General features: G+C 37.7%; 2 protein-coding genes and 1 long non-coding RNA gene across 5 annotated transcripts; 2 read left to right on the top strand and 1 right to left on the bottom strand.

The window, feature by feature from the left end:
* Window positions 1–2,921: 2,921 nt before the first annotated feature.
* On the bottom strand, window positions 2,922–5,079 carry LOC113094207 (uncharacterized). 3 transcript variants are annotated; one of them, XR_003288024.1, is made up of 6 exons: window positions 5,040–5,079; window positions 4,268–4,368; window positions 4,085–4,181; window positions 3,887–3,951; window positions 3,573–3,784; window positions 2,922–3,483 (listed from the first exon to the last, which is right to left on the bottom strand). It is a non-coding gene; the product is annotated as an uncharacterized LOC113094207 (long non-coding RNA). The 3 variants fall into 3 exon arrangements; XR_003288023.1 differs by having other exon boundaries at window positions 4,268–4,372; window positions 5,040–5,077; XR_003288022.1 differs by lacking the exon at window positions 5,040–5,079 and having other exon boundaries at window positions 4,268–4,510.
* A 1,921-nt stretch (window positions 5,080–7,000) lies between these two features.
* On the top strand, window positions 7,001–12,294 carry LOC113094213 (uncharacterized). Its single transcript, XM_026259910.1, has 5 exons — window positions 7,001–7,441; window positions 9,447–9,779; window positions 10,376–10,702; window positions 10,979–11,106; window positions 11,185–12,294. The coding sequence occupies exons 1-5, from the start codon at window positions 7,390–7,392 to the stop codon at window positions 11,266–11,268; spliced, it is 924 nt and encodes a 307-aa protein (XP_026115695.1). The 5' UTR covers window positions 7,001–7,389; the 3' UTR covers window positions 11,269–12,294.
* Window positions 12,295–16,855: 4,561 nt separating this feature from the next.
* On the top strand, window positions 16,856–25,241 carry LOC113094211 (uncharacterized). The gene is made up of 5 exons (XM_026259908.1): window positions 16,856–16,859; window positions 20,461–20,796; window positions 20,966–21,268; window positions 24,195–24,325; window positions 24,878–25,241. The coding sequence occupies exons 1-5, from the start codon at window positions 16,856–16,858 to the stop codon at window positions 24,962–24,964; spliced, it is 861 nt and encodes a 286-aa protein (XP_026115693.1). The 3' UTR covers window positions 24,965–25,241.
* Window positions 25,242–25,451: the final 210 nt, after the last annotated feature.

Below are 25,451 nucleotides of genomic sequence, written 5' to 3'. Positions count from 1 at the left end.
CAGTATGTTGTATTCTGCCATTTGTTGTTGTCAGTGTTTTTGTTGTTCATAATGTGATAAATTATCTTTGTTTCTTCTTGCAGGATTTCTCACAGATTACTTAATCATTCTTCATCAGCTCTTCACAATATCAGCCCATTCAAAAGCTTCCAGATCTTCCTCTCTTGTGTGACACATCTGCTCTCAGTCCTTTACTGCCAACCCTCCAGTCTTAGCATTTCTGCTTGTATTCATTTTTCCTCTACATTCATCACTCCAATCTCTACTATAAGCACTCCTGTATATATATATATATATACACACATAATAATTATTTATTATTAACCATTTATTTGTTTTGGCATTTATTCACAATAGAAGCAAACAATGATTACAGGATATATGTTTTTAAAGGTGATTAATTGTAAAATATTGGAGCATTGTTCTTAATCATTTTTGCCTATTTGGTTGATAAAGGGAAGAAAACAATATATTTTTCAACTGTAGCCTTGATTATTCTTTGGCATCTTTTGTCAGGATTTCTGTAAACAAATTCCCTTTTTATTTTTGAATATTAAACTTATGTTTTTTGAAGGGAGTTTCTGTTGCAATTTTGTTTGTTTGTTTTTCACTTAGTTACCTCTATGCATTTTTTTTTATCAACCTTTTCCTTTTTTTTCATAGTGGAATAAACTGGAGAGAGACTGTTCTGGGCACTATGTTTATCTGCGAAAAGTTTGACATATCAATAAACACTGTAAAATGACTAGACAATGAGTGATTGATGTCATGATGTTTGGTTTGTTTGTTTTCTATTCCTATAGTTCAACTGGTGGATCTAAGAATGGCAAGTTTTTAGGGTCCATTTCCATGAACGTAGATGTGATAAATTGTTTACCTTTAATACACTATAAATACATTGTAAATATTACAGAAGGAAAATTGAGTAGTAGAAAAATATTGTGTTTAAATAATCTTCAGAGGTGTTTTTTTAAGCAAATGAAACATTTTGACATTTATTTTTCACACAGTATATGCAAACTTTTGAGTTAAGTACTGTACACTAATATTAGTGTAAACAATGTAGCCTATTCAATACAATGGGAATCATTATACCTTCGTTAAAACACAAACAAAAACACCTTTAATCAACGTATTTCTTGCTGGCATCAGGGTAACTGCAGCTTCTGTCCATTCACTACAGGAACCCGGAAGCTCCCGGCATAAATGACCATATATGTAGCAAGTTAGTGTGACGCCTCTGCTCAACTGGGTTGCCATTGGCTTTTGACGTTCCCTTGGCTATCGCAGAACTCGCTGTGATTGGACTATCTTTTAACCATAAATTATAAACCGCTTAATGTTGCAAAGTCCGTTTGACTGTAATTATTACGTCAGTAACACCTTCAGTTAACAATGCAGTGTTGCTATGTCGTGAGAAATTACCTCTTTACCGAAATCGTAACCCTAACCCTAAGCACAACTCCAATAAACTCCAAATACCAGCGCTAATATTACTCGCGTTCAAACGATAGAATGGCAGAGGCTTATGGGTAATGTAGTTTAAAATGTTTAATAATTAAAAAAATGGGAAAATGCAATCTTGTTTAACAAAGGGTAATCTAAACATGTTCATTGTGCAAACATTAATGACATATTTAAGAGGCAGGCTGAAATTCGATATTTTACTAAGTGCACTTTTTTAAACACTTTATACCACCTTTCCATATATGATTTGAAAACTCTGTCCAACATTATTTAATTAGCATAGCATAAGTAGTTGTCCTGCCAATTTTTTCTTTGACACTATAATCAGACTTTGATTTACAGCCATTTGAAATTTACATTTTTTTGCTCTTCTAGGGGACTCTACTGGGCCCTTGAAGATGGAAGGGCAGTAAAACATACACATACCTTTTCTCATCATGGACAACAGACTGTGCTGAGTCATAATTTTTAAGTTTTTCTTTTCAACAAATTGCCAATATGTAAGTTGTAAGTCATGTTTATCTTAGAATAAGAATAGAACCATAAAATATACATCAGTGCCTATTTGGAATAGGCTCCAAATATTGAATTATATCAGGTGCAAGGATACAGTATTGAAAGTAAACAAAGACACCAATTTAAACAACCAATACATACTGTGACACTTCATTGTACTTTCACAGTGTCAATGTGTCATTCATTAAGACAAGGTACAGAGAGTGTGTAGTTTATAGTGCAAAGCCATACAATTCATGCAATGCAAAGAATCATAATATTAAGAGCTAATTTGTGTCTCTGTGTAAAATACTCCTCATATTTGTCCTCCTCGGGTACTAAACATCAGTAATGTGCATGCTCATCTTGCTTATTATACAGTACTGGATTAATGTTGATCTTTCCCCTTGTCCATCACCTTCAGTTGTACATGAAATTCCTGCAGCATTATAGTCCATGCAGTATCTTCTAATGCAGGCTTTCAGCCTGCCCTTCATCTAACTGAATGTCATTAATGTAACCAAATGTTCATTTCTTAATTAAAACACATTTAACTATTGTTTACAAAATTAAATGGTGTATTTACCAAACACCATTCTTAATATAGAATATTCACCCTACTTTATTATCCAACACCATGTGCAGTACTTTACTGGAGGATACAACATAAAGACAACTAAAGTAGTGTATTAAGACAAATGATATACAATTTTTAACAATATTAAAAATGGGTTATGTTAAAACCATGTTTTTTCTAATCAGATGAAGCCATGCAAATGCATGCATGGTGAAATGTCTTGAGCCCCAAAGAATCACATCAAGTTTTTAGAGCTCTCCTGCTTTTCTTCCTCTTCTTGCTTGTCCATGTCCTGGACATATCATAATCTTCCATGTCATAATTTTTTTGCAGTTGTTATGCAGCACCCTACAGCACAACTGATGAACAAAAGACATGTAACTAATTTAAATCAAATATCTTTATTGTCACAATACAATGAACACAAGTATACAGGTGATGAAAGTCTTGGGTGCAGACTGCAGCGTGACAGTATGGATGACAAATGAATTAATTCATGAATATATATGAAATACAAATTCTGAATATATATATATGCAACACACATATATAAGGGACTCAATTCAGGTAGAGAACAATATATGTTAAAAATTATGCTATACAGAGAGCATGAATTGAAAACAATAATAATCACAGTACACATACATCTCTGCAGTAAAGCACGGTATGAATTAGTGCAAACAGAATGTCAGGGTGCATAATAATATTGAGTCCAGTCAGCATAACTGATAAGAGTGCAGGGCATATGAGGTTGGTGGGGTGTGTATGGTTTTACTGGTATGAGTTCAGTTCAGTCTGATTGCCTGTGAAAGGAACTTGTCTCACTGTCTGCTGGTGTAGGTTCTGTGATAACGCATGCCTGATGGTAACAGTGAGAGCAATCCATGGCTCGGCTGGCTGGAGTCTCTGACGGTCCTCCTCACACTCCACCTGGTCTAGATGTCCTGGAGGGCCAAAACATGTATTTAGGTTATGGTAAATCAATAAACAATATATAGTATTTTTATTTATAATTGTTTGCACTGGACTTAACATTGATTCTTGTTGGGGATATTGGCCAAAAGAATCCCACCACAACTAGCTCTCGTTGTTTAGCTGTGATGTTTACTTTGCAGGCCGTAACATCTGAGCTGTCGCAGTAGAGCGGTTTGTGAATGCAGTCTTCACAGAAGATAACTGATGGGTTCAGGTAGCAGTGATGCACTCGGTGGCCATTCAATTGATATCTTCATCAATTGGCTTCATCTTAATTCAAACAAACAGACAAAACAATAAGTCAGCAATAACAGCAATAACCATTCTAGAGTAATAGTGTTGGTGAATACAGTTGCAGGTGTCAGTACTCACCATATTCAGTCATTTCCTTCCCAAACACCAGAGATGATGCACAGCTTATTTGCTCATTTTAGGAGCTATAAAAAAGATGTATATGTGAAAAACTATAACTGCGGACTTGAAAAGTCTTTTGAGAGATCAACATCAATGTTGTACCACACATAACTGCATTGAATTCAGACATACAAATGGAAATGTGAAACTTTTCACCTTTCTGTCTTTTCTTTTGGGGCACAAGAAGTCCATGTTCATAACTTATTTCTTTAGGACTGGTTTGACTGATTTTCTTTGCGTTTCTGGTCTTCAGCTGTAAAACAAGAAAAATATTATTGACCCCATGTTTAATCATTATTGTTGTTTAAAAATATAAATGAAGCAGATATAATTATATACTTCAAGCACAAGTTCCTTGGCAACTCTAGTAGGCTCCTGAGTTCATCTGTACACATCAGATTCAACGTCTGAGAAAATGCCATCATGCAAACTCTCAGTTTCTGCCTTACAACAGAGCATAAAAGAATGTGTGAGTGAGGGAGTACAGCATGAAGATGAAGTGAAAAAGGCAGAGAAAGGCAGAATTTTGTGTATAAATTTAACAGAATGAGGGGAACATTTAAGAGATTTAAGAGAACAGTATTGTCTGTTGGTGTGGATGCTAAATACTTCTCATTATAGTTATTGGTCTTTGTGTGAACAACTTTAAGTGATCTGATTGCCCAAATTCATTGAAGATCTGATGTGTAGCACTTGAAAAGTTAAACTAGGATTTCCATTCTCTTGCTTCTAAGACAGATGTGTTCAGTAACATCACCACAGAAAGAAAGGCAGACTATGAAGTGTGGACAGATATCATGTACTGGTGAAACAGGAAGAGGCGGCACCAATTTGTAAAGATTAATAAAGAATACAATGGACTTCATTTAAACTTCATGATATAAACACTCTTACAATGGGCACAATCTGATGGGAGCTGTGGTAATGGCCAATAACAGCAGTAGGAGTAAAAGTTGTAGAATTTTGTACAAGCACGCTTGTGCAATATAATATGATTATTGGATGAATTATTACTACTACAACATGCTCTTTGTTGAGTGTTCTTCCTGATGGGCTAAGTGAACCAAAATTTAAGAAACATCAAATGCTGAGAAAAATGTATCTGACGTACCATTGGAAGTGTTTGCCTTTGCAGCTTTTGGTCTTCTTCATAAATGCACAAGATGGTCAAATTCAAATCTCATGACAGGCCTTCCTGAAATATAAACATGTTGAGACAGTGTGTTAAAATGATCTGTGACCAAAATATTTGATTAACACATAATATAAGGATGCGTTCATTAAAGCAAATCAGTTATAACTAAGAGTCTTCAACATTACCTGTGAAGGGTTGATCCTTTGAAGGACTTGTTCAGCCCCCTTGACAGCTTCTTCAATATCAGCATTGGGAGCGTGGAGTTGAAGTTCCCTGTTAATTCTAGCAGAGCGAGAGAGAGAGAGAGAGAGAGAGAGAAAGAGAGAGAGAGAGAGATTTTACAAGAGATGGCTTCTTTAAAGATCTGCTGGATTACAGGTTGTTGTGGAGTATGTAATCCGACGTAACTGCAAGACAGAAAAAACACTGAATTACAATTACATCACAAAAAGATATTAAAGGTGTGGCAAACTTAGTGGTTACTGTGCTTTACAAATAGTGTAGAGTAAACACAGTTACTGTGGTAAAATCCTGGTAAGTGTTGTGGTTATTGTGTGTTAGTAAATACAAATACCAGAGTAAAACTATGGTTACTATGGTAAACCCATAGTAAATGTCGTGGTTATTGTGTGTTAGTAAATACAAATACCAGAGTAAAACTATGGTTACTATGGTAAACCCATAGTAAATGTCGTGGTTATTGTGTGTTAGTAAATACAAATACCAGAGTAAAACTATGGTTACTATGGTAAACCCATAGTAAATGTCGTGGTTATTGTGTGTTAGTAAATACAAATACCAGAGTAAAACTATGGTTACTATGGTAAACCCATAGTAAATGTCGTGGTTATTGTGTGTTAGTAACTACAAATACCAGAGTAAAACTATGGTTACTATGGTAAACCCATAGTAAATGTCGTGGTTATTGTGTGTTAGTAAATACAAATACCAGAGTAAAACTATGGTTACTATGGTAAACCCATAGTAAATGTCGTGGTTATTGTGTGTTAGTAACTACAAATACCAGAGTAAAACTATGGTTACTATGGTAAACCCATAGTAAATGTCGTGGTTATTGTGTGTTAGTAAATACAAATACCAGAGTAAAACTATGGTTACTATGGTAAACCCATAGTAAATGTCGTGGTTATTGTGTGTTAGTAACTACAAATACCAGAGTAAAACTATGGTTACTATGGTAAACCCATAGTAAATATTGTACAGTAGGAGAAGCATGGTAAATATGCTGTAGTTACTGTGTGTGTATTGGCTACACATGACGTGGTCAAGCAAAAGTTAGGCTAGTATTGTAAAAATATGCTAAATGTGTGAACTTTTTACACGATCACGATTATCACGCGATATTGGGGTTGGGTGCTTTGTTGTGCTTGTATTAGTCATGTCTAAAAGCTGAAGACCCATATGTCACATCATAAATTTATTTAAAACTGCAACAGGTCTATAAACAGTACAGGTTAGCTTAGGCTAATGACAATGGTAGGCTAGCTGAGCAGCCCACTGACCCATAATTGGAGCATAAACTGCCCTTTAAAACACGGCCCTGTCTAACGTGATGCAGAAATACTGAAATAATTAAAACAATACGCTTAACCACGTGATATCATTACAAAAAGAAGAATAAAAAAATATATTTACCCTTGCTTACCTGTTTGAAGGTGTACGCGCATCAGGTGAACTGAACGAGCCTCGCTTGGTGACGTCACTGCCGCTGAAGATGATGCGTGTTATTTGGACGCATCTGCTCTCCACCGAAATTAATGGGAAGGATTGGCGTATCATATGCACGCAAAAATGGCATTTGGCGTATGCATTACACGCAAATAGAAAGTGTAAAGTCGTGTTATTTATACGCAGACTGATGAGAACGGGTTGCAACCAGGAAGTTCACGCATCATACGCCCCACACTCCACACATTTCGGTTTAGGGACTGCAGCTTCGCTTGAGTAAAGAATGCCTGACTCGTGAACTGAGCGAATGAGTGAACTAACAAGATAGTCTTATGACCCAGCGAAACAATGACTCGTTTGTTTTTCAGAATTTAGCCTTGGCTGCGATATAGTTTGTATTTCTAATTCGAAATATGATCAACGTTTTCGTATTTAGATGTGGTGGGAATTTTAATTAAACTCGACTTGGAAAATAGATTAGTTTGTTTCGCTGAACGATATTCCGTTCCGAGTCAGTAAAATGAAATGAACTTCCCATCTTTAGACTATTGTTTCTCAGGGAGGCTCGCGGACAAACAAAGCGTCCTTCAAACAGAAGAACAGAAGGCTTTTATTCACGAGGGAGAAAGAGGCGAAAATGAAGCTTCTCTTTAATTTGCTCTCAGTCATCTTGTTTTTACTCGACAACGGTAAGACCTTTATTTGTTACGATCTCTCTTCCAGTTTTATACATATTTCTTTGTCTAGTTGGGTTTAAACACCTGTTAACAATAATAATAAAAAACATCAACCTTACGCAGTTCCAGAGTGAAAATTGTAAACAATCAGGTCAAGTGGCTTGGTATAAATATATCTAGTCGGTAAAAGTTGGTATATTGTGCATCAGTGCATAAACTGATCAAATGTGAGTCAATTTGGAATTCTGCGAAACAGGGACGTGCACAGACATTTTGAGGGGCAGGGGCTCAAGTGAAATAAAGGGCACTTCTCATAATTACGTTTTTTTTTTTTTTTTTTTTTTTTTTTACAAAATAGTATATATATTAACGCAACACTGACTTCCTTTTAAAAAAAAAATAATTAAAAAAGCTAATTAATTTTATCTTCCTCAAACTCTAATTTTCAAAAGATGTCTACAAAATAATCAGTTCACACAGAAACCATGGTCTCCTTAGTATTCACTAGGTTTAAAGAGCAGCAAAGGAAACCATCCTTCAATGTGCATGTTTTGAAAACATTTTCTATGCTAATAGTTTCAAGTATATATTTAGAATAACCAAAATAACTGCATCAAGCAGAGGGGTGTGTTTTACTAATAATTTGTTTATTTATTTTTTTTTTTGCACAAGGCACTACATCATTTGAATTATTTTGGTGTTATCAGAACACATAACACTTTTAAATCAACACAAATATTCACTCTAAACTGAAGAGGGTTGTTGCTGCTATTTTGTTAACTTTACTGAAAAAATCACTGCAAAAATGATTGAAAAAATACAAAAATACAGCAACTTAATAAAATTCTTACAAAAGAAGGGTCTTCTACTTCAAAATAAAATCTGTTATTTCTATTCCCTGGTTGTCTCTCCTTCCTCCCTTACAGCGGCTAGAGTGTAGCCTATCCTCCATCTGTTTGCATCTGTAGATTTCTTCTAGATTCACCAATTTAGATTTCTAGATTTCAGGGGGAAAGACTCTTGATGTAAGTCAAGAACTAACTGGGGACGTTCTTATTTTATTAACTTATTTTATTACATGGTTTGGTTGATCTCCAATGTAGAATGCGGTCTGTTATTTCTTGATAACAGACCGCTGTGCGGAGTATAACAGACCGTTGCCATGAAAAACAGAGCGTTGCTATGGACTCACAGGATTCTAACCGTAGAGACGGAGCGTACTATTTTCTTTAGCGGAAGCAATACAATCGGGTTTAAATCAATAAACTCCCTTTTAATATTTGTGTCAAAATATTTATTTATTTATTTGGTAGGTAGCCATGTAATAAGCAGGAGGATAATGTATAGCGATTATCGCTTACACAGCTCTAGTCTAGTAGCTCATGAGGCTAGAACTAGAAGTTATATTTGCCTTTGGCTAATCAGCACTAAATTCGAGCTTTGTTCGAGGCACTGGTATTTTAATCTTTTGTTCATCACCAGCTCCACTAACCTCAGCACAAGCCAAAAAAACACTGCTGGGAGGGGCTTCTGCTGCCTGCAGGTGTGTGTCTGTGTATCTGATGTGCGCCGCTGCGCGCAAGGGGGGAATGGAGGGGGGGGTTGGGGGTCAATGAGCGCTTCAGAACTCCTGACCTGATATTTAGATATACTATTCTTCAATAAATATATTTGTTTGACAGGGAAGCTGTGCGCAAACAGGAATATATATTATAAAAAAAAAAAAAAAAAAAAATAAAGGAACCCAGAAAAAAGGGAACTTTCTCTCCAGGAATAAAAAGGGCAGGTGCTCAAGCCCCCTTTGATGTCTATGTGTGCACGTGCCTGCTGCCAAATGCCAAATTATATTCAATGTAGCCTAAACATTTTATTTGCATGGGAGATTATAAAACAAAATTATACTTTGTAGAAAAAAAACATGGCACTGTATTATCTGAGTCTTAATGCTGGGGAAATTAATATAATTGAATGTACAGCGCTATTGTATATTTGTGGTTGGTTTGTGTTTCTTTTTCAGGTGTGTCTGGTGTCGTATCAGATGTATTGGTTTTAGTGAGGGAGGGAGATTCCGTCACTCTACACACTGGTGTTCAAACAGACCAACAAGAAGAAATTAAATGGTATTTTAAAGACACTCGCATCGCTCAAATCAGTGGACATCTCAGTAAGACCTGTACAGATGTTCAGTGTAATGAAGGAACTGAGAGATTCAGAGACAGACTGAAGCTGGATCATCAGACTGGATCTCTGACCATCACAAACATCACAAACACAGACTCTGGACTTTATGAACTGAAGATCATCAGCAGCAGCAGTAGCAGCGACAAGATCTTCAGTGTTACTGTCAATGGTGAGTTATTAATGAATGTGTTAACGCAGTTTACATATGTAAAATGCATTGTTTTATCTGTGAAAATGGACATTTAACTGATCACCTGTGAACTGTTTATTTATTTTCACTGAAGAAAACATATTAAATGAATATGAAAGGAGTACCTCTTTATTTGGTAAAAATGCAAGTTAACTGCTGCTTTGATAAAGGGCAATGTGACTTAGTCATGATTGTGTCATGATATTAATTATGGTATGTGAGTTAAGCATGCACCAAGGGAAACGTCACAGATAATCTTTACAAATTTGTAGAAGCATCTCACTTTTAAAATGAAACAGCTTATTTTGATTTAGAACTAAAGGCCCATTCACACAAGAATGATAACTAAATGAATATTTGCAAGAAGTTGAGTTTAAATGAGATTTCAGCGCATCAGCTTATTTTTTTATTCAAATGAGTATTTTATATAAAATCAGGGTGTAAAAAAAGCACAAACTGAAATGTTTATTTTCAGGAAGGGTTTGTGCCGTCACAGACATGGTCACAGCTCTTTCATGTTAAGTAGGGAATTTCCAGGAAAAGTTTACCCCAGCAGCTTGTGGTTTGTGTTTCAGGTGTTTCTGCTGCTGAACAAGATGAAGTGAAGGAGGGAGAATCTGTCACTTTAGATCATGGTGAAACTAAAAGCCCAAATGATGTGATGAAATGGTATTTTAATGACATTCTCATCGCTGAAATCACTGGAGATCAGAGTAAGATCTGTACAGATGATCAGTGTGATGAGAGATTCAGAGACAGACTGAAGCTGGATCATCAGACTGGATCTCTGACCATCACAAACACCAGAATCACAGACTCTGGACTTTATAAACTACAGATCAGCATCATCAGCAGCAGTTTCAGCATCAGCAGAGTGAACAGATTCAATGTCACTGTCACCGGTGTGTATATCATTCAGTCATTCTGTGCATTTTCCTTTGAGGAATTAAACTATTTATACATGAAAAATGCATAATATCAGCATTGTTTCCCGTTGACCTCTGTGATGCTGCTGTTGCTAACAGATGTTGCCTTTTATCAGTTAAATCAATGTCATCCAACTGATGACCAAAGTAAAAAAAAAAAATTAAATATCAGTCAAAAATATTGTTAAATACAGGATGGATTATGTGTCAATTTCTAGTAGTAATGTCTTTCTGTTTATTTTACTGTTCCAGGTTCAGGTCTATCTTCAGCTGCTGTAGCAAGAATAGTTGTAGCTGTTGTTCTGCTGGTGGCTGCAGCTGTAACTGTAGGTTTGATTTACTGCCGTCATCGCAGGAAATACAAACCTGCAGCACAGAATGTAAGTATTGCATACAGTATAGCTGAAACATGAGTCTTCTTTACTTTTACCCATTTGTGAACCTGTGTTTTCTTACAGGACAATGAAGTCAATATCTTGTCACCTGATCAGAAAGACTTTCCTTTAAATCAAATCAGTCAGACTGAGGCTCCCAATGCCTAAATGCAGCGAATATTGTCTTGCACATCTGTTACCTGATATGAAGGTAATACGTCAGTCATGGTCCCACAGCAGCTGAACGCCCTCTGGTTCCACCTGCTACAGTAGCCACGCCCCCAAACTCGTGCAATTGGTTGGGCTGAAAGAGATTAAAAGAGTGGATGCAATTGTGTATGTTTTTTTTTTATTTGCAAGTTAAAGTGACATAGCATGTACCCAATTATGGTGTCCCATACTTGGAATGTGTGCTCTGCGTTAAACCCATCCTAGTGTTCGCACACACACAGTAGTTTTGTTGATTTCGTAAATGAAAATTATGACTAAATATAGTCATCAACAAACCGTTATCACGTGACGAAAATGAGACGAGACGCAATGTAAATGCTGGTCATTTGACGATGGCTATAATTAATTGTATAATGCAATAATATTGTAGACGAATAAAAACAAGACTAAATGTGCTTTACAAAATAGAAATCTTGTTTAGTCGGTTTATTATTCTTTTGCAGTATTTCTGTTCCCTGTGTCTCACTTCAAGGTCTGCATCTGGTCGCACTGCGCAAACACAACTGACATCACTTCCTCAAGCCCCACTCGCGGCATTATTTAGAAGACGACAACAGACAAAGTTAAGCGGGAATTATACTTTCACCTGGCTCCGCTGACTGTGAGCACACTTTCCCAAATGGACGAGGCTTTTATACTAGTCGTGTTCCCCGTTGTACTATTCTTTGAAACGACAGGGGAGTGATAAGGAGTAATTGTTTTCTAAAACCGTAGAGAATCACCGCTGAGAAACCATTTGTCAGTACAAGTCTTGTGATTAATAAGTTGATGAATTAATAATTTAAATGTGAAAAATTAAACAATCTTAAACTATCGGCTGTATTTCGCATCAAACACAAGACAACTGTAAGCAAACAGTGTATAATTAATATCTAAATACATTTTTATTCTATTTCATACAATAAAAATAAAACGTAAAAACCTGATTCCAAAAAAGTTGGTACATTGTACAAATTGTGAGTAAAAAAGGAATGGAATAATTTACAAATCTCAAACTTATATTTAATTCACAATAGAATATAGATAACATATCAAATGTTGAAAGTGGGACATTTTGAAATGTCATGCCAAATATTGGCTCGTTTTGGATTTCATGAGAGCTACACATTCCAAAAAAAGTTGGGGCAGGTAGCAATAAGAAGCCGGAAAAGTTAAATGTGCATATAAAAAAAGCTGGAGGACCAATTTGGAACTTATTAGGTCAATTGTAGCAGTGTCTCTCAGAAGTCAAGATGGCCAGAGGATCACCAATTCCCCCAATGCTGCGGCGAAAAACAGTGGAGCAATATCAGAAAGGAGTTTTTCAGAGAAAATTGCAAAGAGTTTGAAGTTATCATCATCTACAGTGCATAATATCATCCAAAGATCCAGAGAATCTGGAACAATCTCCGTGTGTAAGGGTCAAGGCCGGAAAACCGTACTGGATGCCCGTGATCTTCAGACCATTAGACGGCACTGGATCACATACAGGAATGATACTGTAATGGAAATCACAACATGGACTCAGGAATACTTCCAGAAAACATTGTCTGTGAACACAATCCACCGTGCCATTCACCGTTGCCGGATAAAACTCTAAAGGAAAAAAAGTAATATCTAAACATGATTCAGAAGTGCAGGTGTTTTCTCTGGGCCAAAGATCATTTAAAATGGACTGTGGCAAAGTGGAAAACTGTTTTATGGTCAGACGGATTAAAATTTGAAGTTATTTTTGGAAAACTGGGACAGACTAAAGAGGACAAGGACAACCCAAGTTGTTATCAGCTCAGTTCAGAAGCCTGCATCTCTGATGGTATGGGGTTGCATGAGTCTAGAATGGCACCATCAATGCTGAAAGGTTGATCCAAGTTCTAGAACAACATATGCTCCCATCCAGACGTCATCTCTTTCAGGGAAGTTCTTGCATTTTCCAACATGACAATGCCAGAACACATACTGCATCAATTACAACATCATGGCTGCGTAGAAGAAGAATCCGGGTACTGAAATGGCCAGCCTGCAGTCCAGATCTTACACCCATAGAAAACATGTAGTGCATCATAAAGAGGAAGATGTGACAAAGAAGACCTAAGACAGTTGAGCAAATAGAAGCCTGTATTAGACAAGAATGGGACAAAATTCCTATTTCTAAACTTGAGCAGCTTGTCTCCTCAGTCCCAGACATTTGCAGACTGTTATAAAAAGAAGAGGGGATGCCACATAGTGGTAAACATGGCCTTGTCCCAACTTTTTTGGGATGTGTTGATGCCATGAAATTTAAAATCAACATATTTCCCCCCTAAATTGATTAAAAAAAATTCAGTTTAAAACATTTGATATGCCATCTATGTTGTATTCTGAATAAAATATTGAAATTTCAAACTTCCACATCATTGCATTCTGTTTTTATTATTATAACTTTTTGCAATTGGGTTTGTACTTCAAATAAGAAGCCTTGGACAAACTATGTAAACCTTTTCCATCAAAAAGCACCTGATGGAGTTTTAACTTCACCTTTTATTTAAATGTATGTGTCTGTACTTCTAACATGTTTGGTTGGTAAAATAAATGAAGTAAATTCAAATCAGAGAGTCTTCCATGTCTGGAATGTATGTATTCTTCAGTCTATAAGGTAACTGTAATATAATACGATAACCTTGTTTGAAATGGGTTTAGCTAAAATAAAATTTTGGTTTCGTCTATACAACTAGGTACTTATACTATATTGACTGGGTTAAACAGAATGGCATTACTAAAAAGAGACAATATTTTCATTGACTAAAACTAGAATAAATGTCATCAGTTTTCGTCGACTAAAACTAGACTAGCCTAAAAAGAGTATGAACATGACTAAAACTAATAACAACTAAAATGATGGCTTCACACAGACTAGACTAAAACTAAAATTAAAACAGGCTGCCCAAAACATCACTACTCGGCAGTATTGAACACACTCACACCATGAACACACACCTGGAGCAGTGGGAAACTATTTTTGCTGCAGTGCCCAGGGAGAAGTGAGGTGTTCAGTGGTTTATTTAACTTGTGGTATTAAGTATGAAAGAGAGCATTGTACATTCACTCACTGTCAGTACGGAGACACAAACCCACAACCTTTGGGTTAGACGTCAGACGTTTATAAGAATAGCTATTCATAGACTCATCTTCTTCTGAGTTCAGTGCAAAAGTGTTTAAAGGGTAAAATTAAATCATGGAATATTGTTTCTGCTCTTGTTCTTGCAGACGAGTTCTTGGTTCACACATTACAACCACTGTATGCAGTCGCTTCTCTTCACTTATTTGCATTTTCAGTTGGCTGGTGATGTTTGCTTTGTGTGTGTGTGTGTGTGTGTGTGTTGAAGGGTGGAGTCAAGCTGCAGGTGCTTTGGGTTACATGTGACAAATCGACTGATAAAAAGATCTTTCTTTCTCACTGTGCTTGTCACTTGAGTTTTAGAGCTCTCCAGCATCAGGAGTTTTGTTTATTAATTAGTTAACAAGTTAGTTTGCCCTCCTTAACATAAGGAAATTTGTGTAAACTTATTTGGCTTGCTGATCACTGACGGGGGACTCGATGAAGCAGCTTCAACTCAAGCTCTGATAACCCCCCCTATTTTGGAAATGCATAGCTTTAGCCTCTCTGGATTTGTGTGACTATACAGAATGTACGACTTGGGAGCTGAGGCTGATACTATAGCCTGAAGACCAAGCTACGCAATGAATCGTTTGTTTTTCATACGTTTTCGTAAGTAGAAGTGGTGAGGAATTTGGCTATAACCTAACATTCCAATTAAACTCTATTGAAATTAATGAAATGGGAAATAGATTTGTTCGTTTTGCTGAACAATATTTAAAATTCAGTCAAAGTCAGTAAAATGATAGTAGTTCCCAATACTCTTTAGGGAGTCTCTCGGATACAAGTGCATCGCCATTTAAGCAGAAGAACAGAAGGCTTGTGAAAATGAATCTTCGCTTTAATTTGCTCCCAGTCATCTTGTTTTTTACTCGACAATGGTAAGACCTTTATTTGTTACAAAATCCCTCTTCCAGTTTTATACCTATTTCTGTGACTACAGTTGGAGGTGAGACAGTAGGATTGGGGATATACACGTTAACCGAAAAAAACGTTTCAGAGGAGTGAAAATTGTAAATAATCAGGTCAAGTGGCTTAGTATAAAATATTGATAAAGTCAGTACAAGTTTGTATGTTTTGCATCAGTGCATATACTGATCAAATGTAGCTTGAATGTAATGTGAGTCACTTTTAGGGTTGCCACCCGCCCCTAAAAATATGGAATCGTCTCGTATTTAATGGTAAAATGGCGCATCCTGTATGAAATTAATATGTGATTTGTTCAGTATTTTACAAAGGCCAACACCTATTTGAATAAACAAATAAGTATTTTGCTGTGTTTATAATACTAATAGCCAGGGCCGTAGCAGTGGTTAGTGGGGGAAAAAGTGAAAGTTTGCTGAAAGTGTTTAATTTGTGTGTTCGTTCTGTCTATTTGTTTGTGCTATTTAAACTAGGGCTGTCAAATTATTAATTTTTTTAATCAAATTAATTAGAATTTTCAGTGGATTAATCATGATTAATCACTATTTGCAATTACACCTGAATCCTAACCATTTTTTTCTGAAACGCATACCAAAAGATAAATAACAGGACACCGATACATAATTTTCATGTATTGATTCATAAATATGTGGTTATTTTTTTCTGAATTTCAAAAGTTTAACATTTACTTAGATCAAATTTACCTGAGCACTATATCAAACCATGCCATTTAACTACAGATAGTGTAAGAGTTTTAGGTGAACCAGTGGTTAAATATAGCCACATATCTATGAAATTATGCATACAATACTTTACGATCGATATTTTCACGATCTGAAGGCTTCAAGTGCCAGTAAAACCAGGTAAAAATGCATTTGCTTTCCCAAACAGCTGTAATTTTCGCTGCATTGCATGTATGCGTTCTGCGCATGCGCAATGTGAAACACAGGACGCTATAGCAGGAAGAAGCTCCACTGTATCAACTACCAAAGTCGTCTCTGTTTATCGAGCTTGGCATGAATTTATTTGAGAGTAAATCGAGTAAAACGTTAAGCTTCTTCAGTGTTTTTGTCGCGGCACTCGACGCTGTTTTTTACTATCTTGAGAATTCAGAGATAGACGAGACTTTCCTGACCTGAATAATTTGTCACACTGCGCATGTGAAATGAGTTAAAAAATGACATAATTAACAACAAACAACTAATTAACGTCGTTAACGCGCTATTTTTGACAGCCCTAATTTAAACATTACGTTTTTTCAAGTTTGTAAGTGTCCATGTACAGAAAACAAATAATTAAATGCAAAATAGCACTGTAAAAATTAAATATACAGTCAAACCAAAATTTATTCAGACACTTTCAACATTTCTCACAATATCAGTTTATTTGCTAGAAAATGTTAATAAAATATTACAAGAACTCAGTTACACACACAGACGCACACACACACACACAAGTGGGCAACTTGGGTTTAGTGGCACTTCAACCATGGGTATTGAGGGTGGAAGAGAGTGCTGTTCATTCACTCCCACCTACAACTCCTGCCAGCACCAAGACTCAAACCTGCAACCTTTGGGTTACAAGTCCAACTCTCTAACCATTAGGCCCCAGCTGCCCCTCTTATTTTGCTATACTCACTTACATACATTAATTAATAGTGTCTTGCACGTACTAGTAAACAAAATATATATTTCTTTCATTTGAATTTTTTTTTTATTTTTCTGTCATTGGATTAACATTACAGCAATTAGTAGCTAAGTAAGGTGCGGTCACTTTAAGAGACAATCAATGCATCCAATATAATACACATACGATTTTTTTTTACTTTAATTTTAGACATAACCAACAGTTTTTTCAGACAAACTAAGATGGGTATTTTCACATATTTTTTTATGTATTTGTCGGTACAAGAGCAAAAATAGACAAATTCGGTGTTCAAGTGTTTTGAGACGCCTCACTCTGCGTGAGCCTTGAACACCAGAACACCGCGGTGCTGAATTGGGCTCTTACACATCCTTTTTGGTTTGTTTTAACTGCTATTTGTTTTTGTTCATCGAGGTGCAGGAGGAACTTAAGGCGGGCATACACTTTGCAATTTCGGCAACGTACCAACTCACACTGTACGAGTAGATCGCATGCGATGTAAAGCCAAAACTCACGTTTTTTTATGCGCTCACTGTACGGTCCGATCGTCGAGTTGCAATTTGACTGCTCACACTATACGTGAGGAATCAACCGAATCAACACGTAGGATCCCTCAGATGTTTGTGGCTGTTTCTGAATTAACATGCTTTCCCGGGATAAACGCACTGCTTTGGTGATATGCGCAATTCTTTGTGCTGAAGTGTCCAAAAACAAATAAAAAAGGCGTATCTAGACGCGCAGGTGGCTCAGAAGACGTGGCTAATATGGTTTATCCATTTTGCAACGTGAACTGGAGGTAAGCAGGCATTTTCTTCCCTCTTTTATTTTTCTTTGCCATAACTCCACAAGTTTTCCCTCCATCACTTCAGTCCACACTACACGTCGTGTCACCATGGTTTTGTTAATGGTTTCGCACACGCGCAGTGCGGGAAACGCCAAAAATTGGTTCGTAGCCCTGCTTCAATAGTGCGATACCTGACGAGAGGCAACCAAAATTTCTGACATGTCAGAAATCCATTCGACCAACCAATTGCCGGTCGGGAGAGGTGAATCGCCTCTCGTTTCCCCTTGTACACTGCACGAACACTGCACGAAAATTTATGAAAATCGTCCCGACCCGAAAAAGAGTTGCACGAGTCAGAATTATGTTCAAAATCGGATGAAAATCGCACACTGTATGTCCGGCCTAAGGAGAACTTCACAAAGGAGAGCTCGGTTCAGTGTTTCTGTCTATGAGACACGGCTCTCTCTCTTCGTGCGCACCAAGCTCAGCGCGCGAGTAACCAGCTACTCAGTTCAGATTTTCTGCGTCTTGTGTTTGAATGGTTTAAAGTCTTTTGAATGGTTAAATTGGCAAGTGGCAAGGCTTAATAACACGTGAAAATGATACGCTTTCATGACAACTGTCCTGAGCATCTTTTTAGACTGACCTCAGCCAGACGGTTGAGATCGCCAGCGGCCCCCCCCTCGGTCGTGGGCCCCTATAACCGTCACCACCTTTCACCCCACTAGCGACGGCCCTGCTAATAGCAATGATAATGAAATCATTTTGATAAGAAGTATTAGAGAAGCTCATTTGAGTGTGATTTCTTCAGAATGCGCACCGTTAAAGCCCTTTCACACGAGCACAGCATGCATTAAATCAGCGTGATTTAAAACCGAGTGCCAACCACCCGCTCTCTCTCGTGAAGCCCATACGGAAGTGACTAAAACTGTAAATCATCGACTGGCCGCTTGATTTTGGTCTATATAATTTACCCTTCATTACAACTGTGAGGGGGGTGATTTTTATTTTTATTTTTATAAGTCATTCGTTTAAATTATATTAAGCCTTAAATGTCTGCATAATTAAGGGCGTGGTCACTTGAGTGACAGGTGGGTTGTCGGTGTTGTCACTGCTGTCACGCTATGTGGGTGTGGCTTCAGCAACCAGCTCCCACCGTTTTGCCTTTTTTGGTTAACCCATAGTGAGGCTCGGTGACGTGCTGCCAAGATGGCGAGGTCCAGCTCCGCCTACTTTTGGTTTCAAAAACTCTCTTCAGAAACCTATGAGTGACATCACGGACACTATGTCTATGTTTTTATACAGTCTATGTTAAAAACACAGGACCTGCCCTTTGAACACCAAACTTTCCAGATGTAGGGCTGAACGGGAAAGTTATCAATGTGTCTAGTAATGATGAAATGCACAGTTCTCTAATGATGAACACGCAGTTTGAAGAGAGGCATTTCAGTTGTTCACGGTGAACTCTCTGACTTTCAACAGAAGGAAGAACTTTATGCAGGTTTAGAACAACATGGTTATATTATGACTAAATTCATTTTTGTGTGAACCATACCGTGCTTCTAAAAGTACAGGCCTACAATTTTTTTTATTACATTTATTCCGTACATTATCAGAGCATGGTAGAAATAATATTGTTAGATAAATGTATACATTATACATAATGTTAGGCACTTTTTATTGATTTGTTTATATTCATCATAAATATATTCATAATAAATCATTTACAGTATGTCATAAACAATTTGGCATGTTAAAAAGTAAAAAAATGCTAAACTGATTAGATAAAAATGGGACAAATAATAACATAATAATATAATCCTAATTCAAGCAAATTAATTGTATCTATCAATCTATGTGCAAATTGAGGAGCTAAGCATGGCATGGAGCATCAAAACTAATGCGACAAAGAACAATTACAGCAATTTTAGGATTATTGTAACTGAAATGGCTGGAAAATCATAAATGCAACCACTAGTAATATGGTTAAATAGCTTATCACTTTTGACCAACATGGGGCGGTTAAAAAGTTATTGCATAAACATAAGTTTAAATTTGGAAAAATATTGAGTTAGAGACTCCAAATTTGCTATGGTGACTTTTCTCACTGTCCTCTATCAGTGTGCCAAATTTCAAAACTTTCCCAGAAGCGATTCTATGGGCTGCCATAGACTTGCAGCAGAAGAAAAAAAAATACGAAAATCACGCTAACGGATACAATAGATGCTTAAGCACCTTTGGTGCTTGGCCCCTAATAATGATAAATAAACAAATTTTAAATTACAATATTATCTGCTGGGGGTCGTGAATGGTTATCCCTTATTTTGCTGATTGTGGCAACCCTAGTCACTTTGGATAAAATGACAAATGAATTAAATGGAATATAGCCTAAACATTTTATTTACATGGGAGATTATAAGACTAAATCATACTTTATAGAAAAACATGGCACTGTATTATCTGAGTCTTAAAATATACATAAAATTATATTAATTAAGTATTTTTATAGCCTGTGTGGATAGCCTATGTTTGTTTGATAAGTAAATGTGTTTTTCATCCGCTGTTCCTTTGAGTGTTCTTTGAATCCAGGCTTATTTCTTTATTCAAGTTCTTAGTTTTCACAGCGCTATCGTATATCTGTGTTTGGTTAATGTTTCTTCTTCAGGTGTGTCTGGTGTCATATCAGATGTAGTATCGGTTTCAGTGATGGAGGGAGATTCAGTCACTCTATACACTGGTGTTCAAACAGACCAACAAGAAGATATTAAATGGTATTTTAAAGACACTCGCATTGCTCAAGTCAGTGGAGATCTCAGTTATATCTGTACAGATGTTCAGTGTAATGAAGGTACTGAGAGATTCAGAGATAGACTGAAGCTGGACAATCAGACTGGATCTCTGACCATGACAAACATCTCAAACACAGACTCTGGACTTTATGAACTGAAGATCATCAGCAGCAGCAGCAGCAGCGACAAGATCTTCAGTGTTACTGTCAATGGTGAGTTATTAATTAATGTTTAAATGCAGATTAAAACACAAATTTTTATTTTCAGAAAGGGCTTGTGCAGTTACAGACATGGTCACAGTTCTTTCATGTTAAGTAGGGATTTTCCTTTTTTTTTTTTTTCAGAAAAAGTTCCTCCAGCAGCTTGTGGTTTGTGTTTCAGGTGTTTCTGCTGATGAAGAAGAAGTGAATGAGGGAGAATCTGTCACTTTAGATCCTGGTGTAACAAAAAGCCCAAATGATGTGATGACATGGTATTTTAATGATATTCTCATCGCTGAAATCACTGGAGATCAGTGTAATGAGAGATTCAGAGACAGACTGAAGCTGGATCATCAGACTGGATCTCTGAACATCACAAACACCAGAACCACAGACTCTGGACTTTATAAACTACAGATCAGCATCATCAGCAGCAGTTTCAGCATCAGCAGAGTGAAGAGATTCAATGTCACTGTCACCGGTGGTGTGTATATCATTCAGTCATTCTGTGCATTTTCCTTTGAGGAATTATTGTGCTGTTTCGATAGATGAATGTGATTACTGATGAGGAATTGGCCGCTTTAATTATCTGCGTGTGCTCCTCCCGAAACTTGTTAATTAAACATCACTTCACAAGTTCACACTTACATTTAATAAACTGAGTAAAGGGTTATGGGTATTTGGTGTGCTGTCCATGGAGAGGGCTCTGAGCTTGGTACTTACTCCCGATGACCAGGGAGAGGGGTCCAAACTCTGCGTTTAGCCTGGACCCATGTGCTCCCCAAACGTGCAATTAGAATAGGGCAGCAGCCAGATACGTACACTTGAAGAGCCCCAAAAAGCAAGGCTTAATGTTAGAGGGGTGCTGGATGTCCTTTGGTATACATTTGTTGTGATGGTATCTAGGAAGAGAATTTGGCTTCAGTGGAAGCGTTCACTACTGCAGCAGTGGAGAAATACAGATAGATGCTCCTGCGGGAGCCACTACTGCTGTGGCAGTAGAGAAAGACAGAAAGGGCTCCTGCGGGTTTGGCTACTGCTGCGGCAGTAATGAAAGACAGAAAAGGCATCTTCGGGAGCAGAGACTGTAGCGGCAATGGGGAACATAGGGAAAAGCTCCTGCGGGAGCAGACACTGCTGTGGCAGTGGAGAGATATAGACAAAGCCCCCTGTGGGAGCAAGAACTGCAGCAGCAATAGGGAAAGACAGAAAAGGCTCCAGCGGGAGCAGACACTGCAGTGGGGAAAGACAGAAAAGGACAGCGGCAGTGGGGAAAGACAGAAAAGGCTCCAGCGGGAGCAGACACTGCAGTGGGGAAAGACAGAAAAGGACAGCGGCAGTGGGAAAAACAGAAAAGGCTCCTGCAGGAGCGGCTACTGCTGCAGCAGTAGGGAAAGACTGAAAGGGCTCCTTCAGGAGCGGCTACTGCTGTGGAAGTGTGGGAATTGGGTAAAGCTCCTGTGGGATGCTGCTGGGACAGCTGGAGTGGGGATTGGCCAGTATAGATTGATTAGACGATGTTAGAGGGAGTTAGCTATGGTGGGTCAGAAGCTAGAGTGAAAAGGGATGGACCTGTGTTAAAGGGTTTGGCAGATGAGGGTTTGGTGAGTTCTTTGATATGGAATTGGTCTGACTGTCCATAGGTCTTGGACCCCATGCCTTCTGACAAAATCGTTATCATTACGTTGCTGGCTACAGGGGGTGGATCCAAGGCAAGAGGGTTCGGAGGGATGGGTAGGAGTGGGGTGGAAAATAGAGAAGGAAGGGGGCATGAGAGGAGGAGGACAGATAGAAGCTGGAACTGCTGTAGGCCACAGGAAGTGATTCCTGAAGACCTTGTGTGCGGCCTACACTGCGAGGCAGCCTCACACTTACGTTTGCTACGGGAGCTGGAGGCCAATGAACAACAAAAAAAGGTTATTAGTAGCGTGAGGGAGCGGAAGACTTGTGGGCATGTTTACAAATGGAGGCAGCCTCACGTTTGCAGACCATGGGTGGGAGGGAGGGAGGGAGGGTGTGTGATGTCCTGAAGAGCATGTGTAGCCCGCATTGCTAGCAGAGGGAGCCTTATCCTAATGTCTGCTACGGGAGCTGGAGGACTGAAAAGAAAATAGGGGGTTAGAAGTAACAGGATGTAAATACTGAGATGTGTGGGCCGGTGTTGCAAGTAGAAGCAGCTTCATGCTTGCTTCGGCTGCTGTAGTTGTAGGCTGCTGGAAAGTTGAAGGGTTAGTAACATTTGACGAGTCAATCTTAAAATGCCTGGGTAGCCTACGGTGTTGCCAGCTTAGCTATTTGTTGCTAGATTTGACAATTCTTGAGCCTTGTCCACATTAATACGTTCCTGTTGAAAAAGCATCTTTTCCTCTTGTTTTGGTCCTCCAACGTGTGGCTGGTCGAGAAGCGCAGCTGCCGCGATAATGCCTGATGCTCTGCGGCCGTGTCTTGAGGGGTAGGAGTGATAATGGGGCTGGCAAATTGTGGCAGATCTGAAAAAAATCCCTGGTATAGATCTTTTTGTTGGATGGAAAATTGGGTCTGTGATAAGATGGCAAACAGAGCGAACTGAATGCTGAAAGACTAGAACAGTGATCCTAAAATCTGGCTCGCGAGATCCAGTTTCCTGCAGAGTTTAGCTCTGACTCTAATTAAACACACCTGCCTGTGATTTTCTAATGATCCTGACGACACTGATTAGCAAAATCATGCATGTTTTATTAGGGTTACAGCTAAACTTCACAGGAAAGTGGATTTCGCGAGCCAGATTTGAGGATCACTGGACTAGAATAATGAAGGTAGGACTGCTTTAATTATTTATAGGGGTTCTCTCTTGTGCTAATTGGACAAATGAATGTGATTACTGATGATGAATTGGCCACATTAATTATCTACGTGTGCTCCTTCCGAAACTTGTTTATAAAACATCACTTAAAAAAAGTAGGTTTAACTAATGTTATTAACATGTAGGGCTGGGCGATATATTGAAAGATATGATCATGCGCATCTAGTCAGGAAATCCGGATCCGCTAGATCGCCATCACCTGCTTTCAAATGGAGCGCCACTTAATAGACCGAGCCATAGATCACTGACAAGCTACGTGAAATCGCATTCATTATTGAAGGTGATTTATCTGCGATAATGAATGAGATATTGCGTAGCTTATCAGTGATCTATGGCTCTGTCTATTAAATGCCACTGCATTTAAAATGCATAATATCAGCATTGTTTCCCATTGATCTCTGTGATGTTGCTGTTGCTAAAACAGATGTTGCGTTTTATAAGTTAAATCAATGTCATCCAAATTATGACCAAAGTAAAAAAAAAACAGTGTAAATGGCAGTCGAACATAATGTTAAATACTGGATGGATTATCTGTCAATCTCTAGTAGTAATGTCTTTCTGTCTTTAGCTGTTCCAGGTTCAGGTCTATCTCCAGCTGCTGTAGCAGGAGGATGTGCTGCTGTTGCTGTTGTTCTGCTGCTGGCTGCAGTTGTTGTGGTTTACCGTCGCCGCAGAAGATACAGTCAAGCAGCACAGAATGTAAGCATGACATACTGCTCATTTAACAAGATATATAAGAGTTACCGTGTACTGAAAAACCTTTAAAAGAAGAGTGGTATGAATACATTTGTTATCATTATATAATACTGGGTTTAGCATAAATGTACACTGTGAAACTTTATTTTTTGTCCTTTATTTGTATTCTTTATTTTCAAGAAGACATTCATTCCAAAACACAAATAACACTCCCAAAAAAACTAAATTATCTGTCAATCTCTAGTAGTAATATATTTCTGTCTTTATCTGTTCCAGGTTTAAACAAACACATTGGTAACGCATTGCTCTCTCTAAAAATGTGTTTAAGTGTGATCTTGAAAGCATAATATTTAAAAGTAAATGTATACTGTAGTATAAAAGATGACAGTTTACTTCAGTTTAAGACACTTTTAAAATTTAGGGAAATTAAAACTTCTGTACAAAGAACAGCCAAAAAAAAAAACCTATTCTGAGTCTGTAGTATTTTTGTATTTACGTCACTGAAACATGAGTCCTCCTCTTTACACTTATTTGTGAATCTGTGTTTTCTTACAGGACAGTGATGTTAATAACTCTGATCAGAAAGACTATCCTTTAAATCAAATTCAGACTGAGGCTGCGAAGGAAACAGTCTTTCATTGAAAGGGACACTAAAGAGAATCAGGGAATGATGGAGAGAAGAGGATCAGCTGAAACGCTCTTCAGAGTAATTGTGCCACGAGTCCAGTATTTCAGTAGTCGATACCAGTGATCCAGAGAGGAACAGTGAGACATCATCTGTTTCTTGTCTTTTGCACTATAATGTTTGACATTTTCAGTTATTTGGTCCTGCCTGCTTACTGTACATTTACTTAGAACTGACTTCTCTATAATTGCCCTGTAGGTGGTTTGATTGGTATTGTTGCTGTTGCTGAAGAAAGAAAAAAAACGGTATCATGTTGCTAATGTTTATGGTTTAAACAACACTAACCCTTAGTCATCAACCTTCAACAGAAAACACTTTCCACCAGCTACACTGGAACCAAAAACCAGCCTTAAAGTTGTCATAGAATGCCCTGATGTAATATTTTCAATTGTTCTGTGATGTCCCCAAAATTGTATGTGAAGTTTTCACAAAATACCCCTACAA

This window comes from Carassius auratus, unplaced genomic scaffold (genome assembly GCF_003368295.1).
Source record: "Carassius auratus strain Wakin unplaced genomic scaffold, ASM336829v1 scaf_tig00215287, whole genome shotgun sequence".
NCBI classification, from domain to species: Eukaryota; Metazoa; Chordata; class Actinopteri; order Cypriniformes; family Cyprinidae; genus Carassius; species Carassius auratus.
The sequence above is the reverse complement of the archived record's forward strand: the minus strand, read 5'-3'. Positions and strand labels throughout refer to the sequence as shown.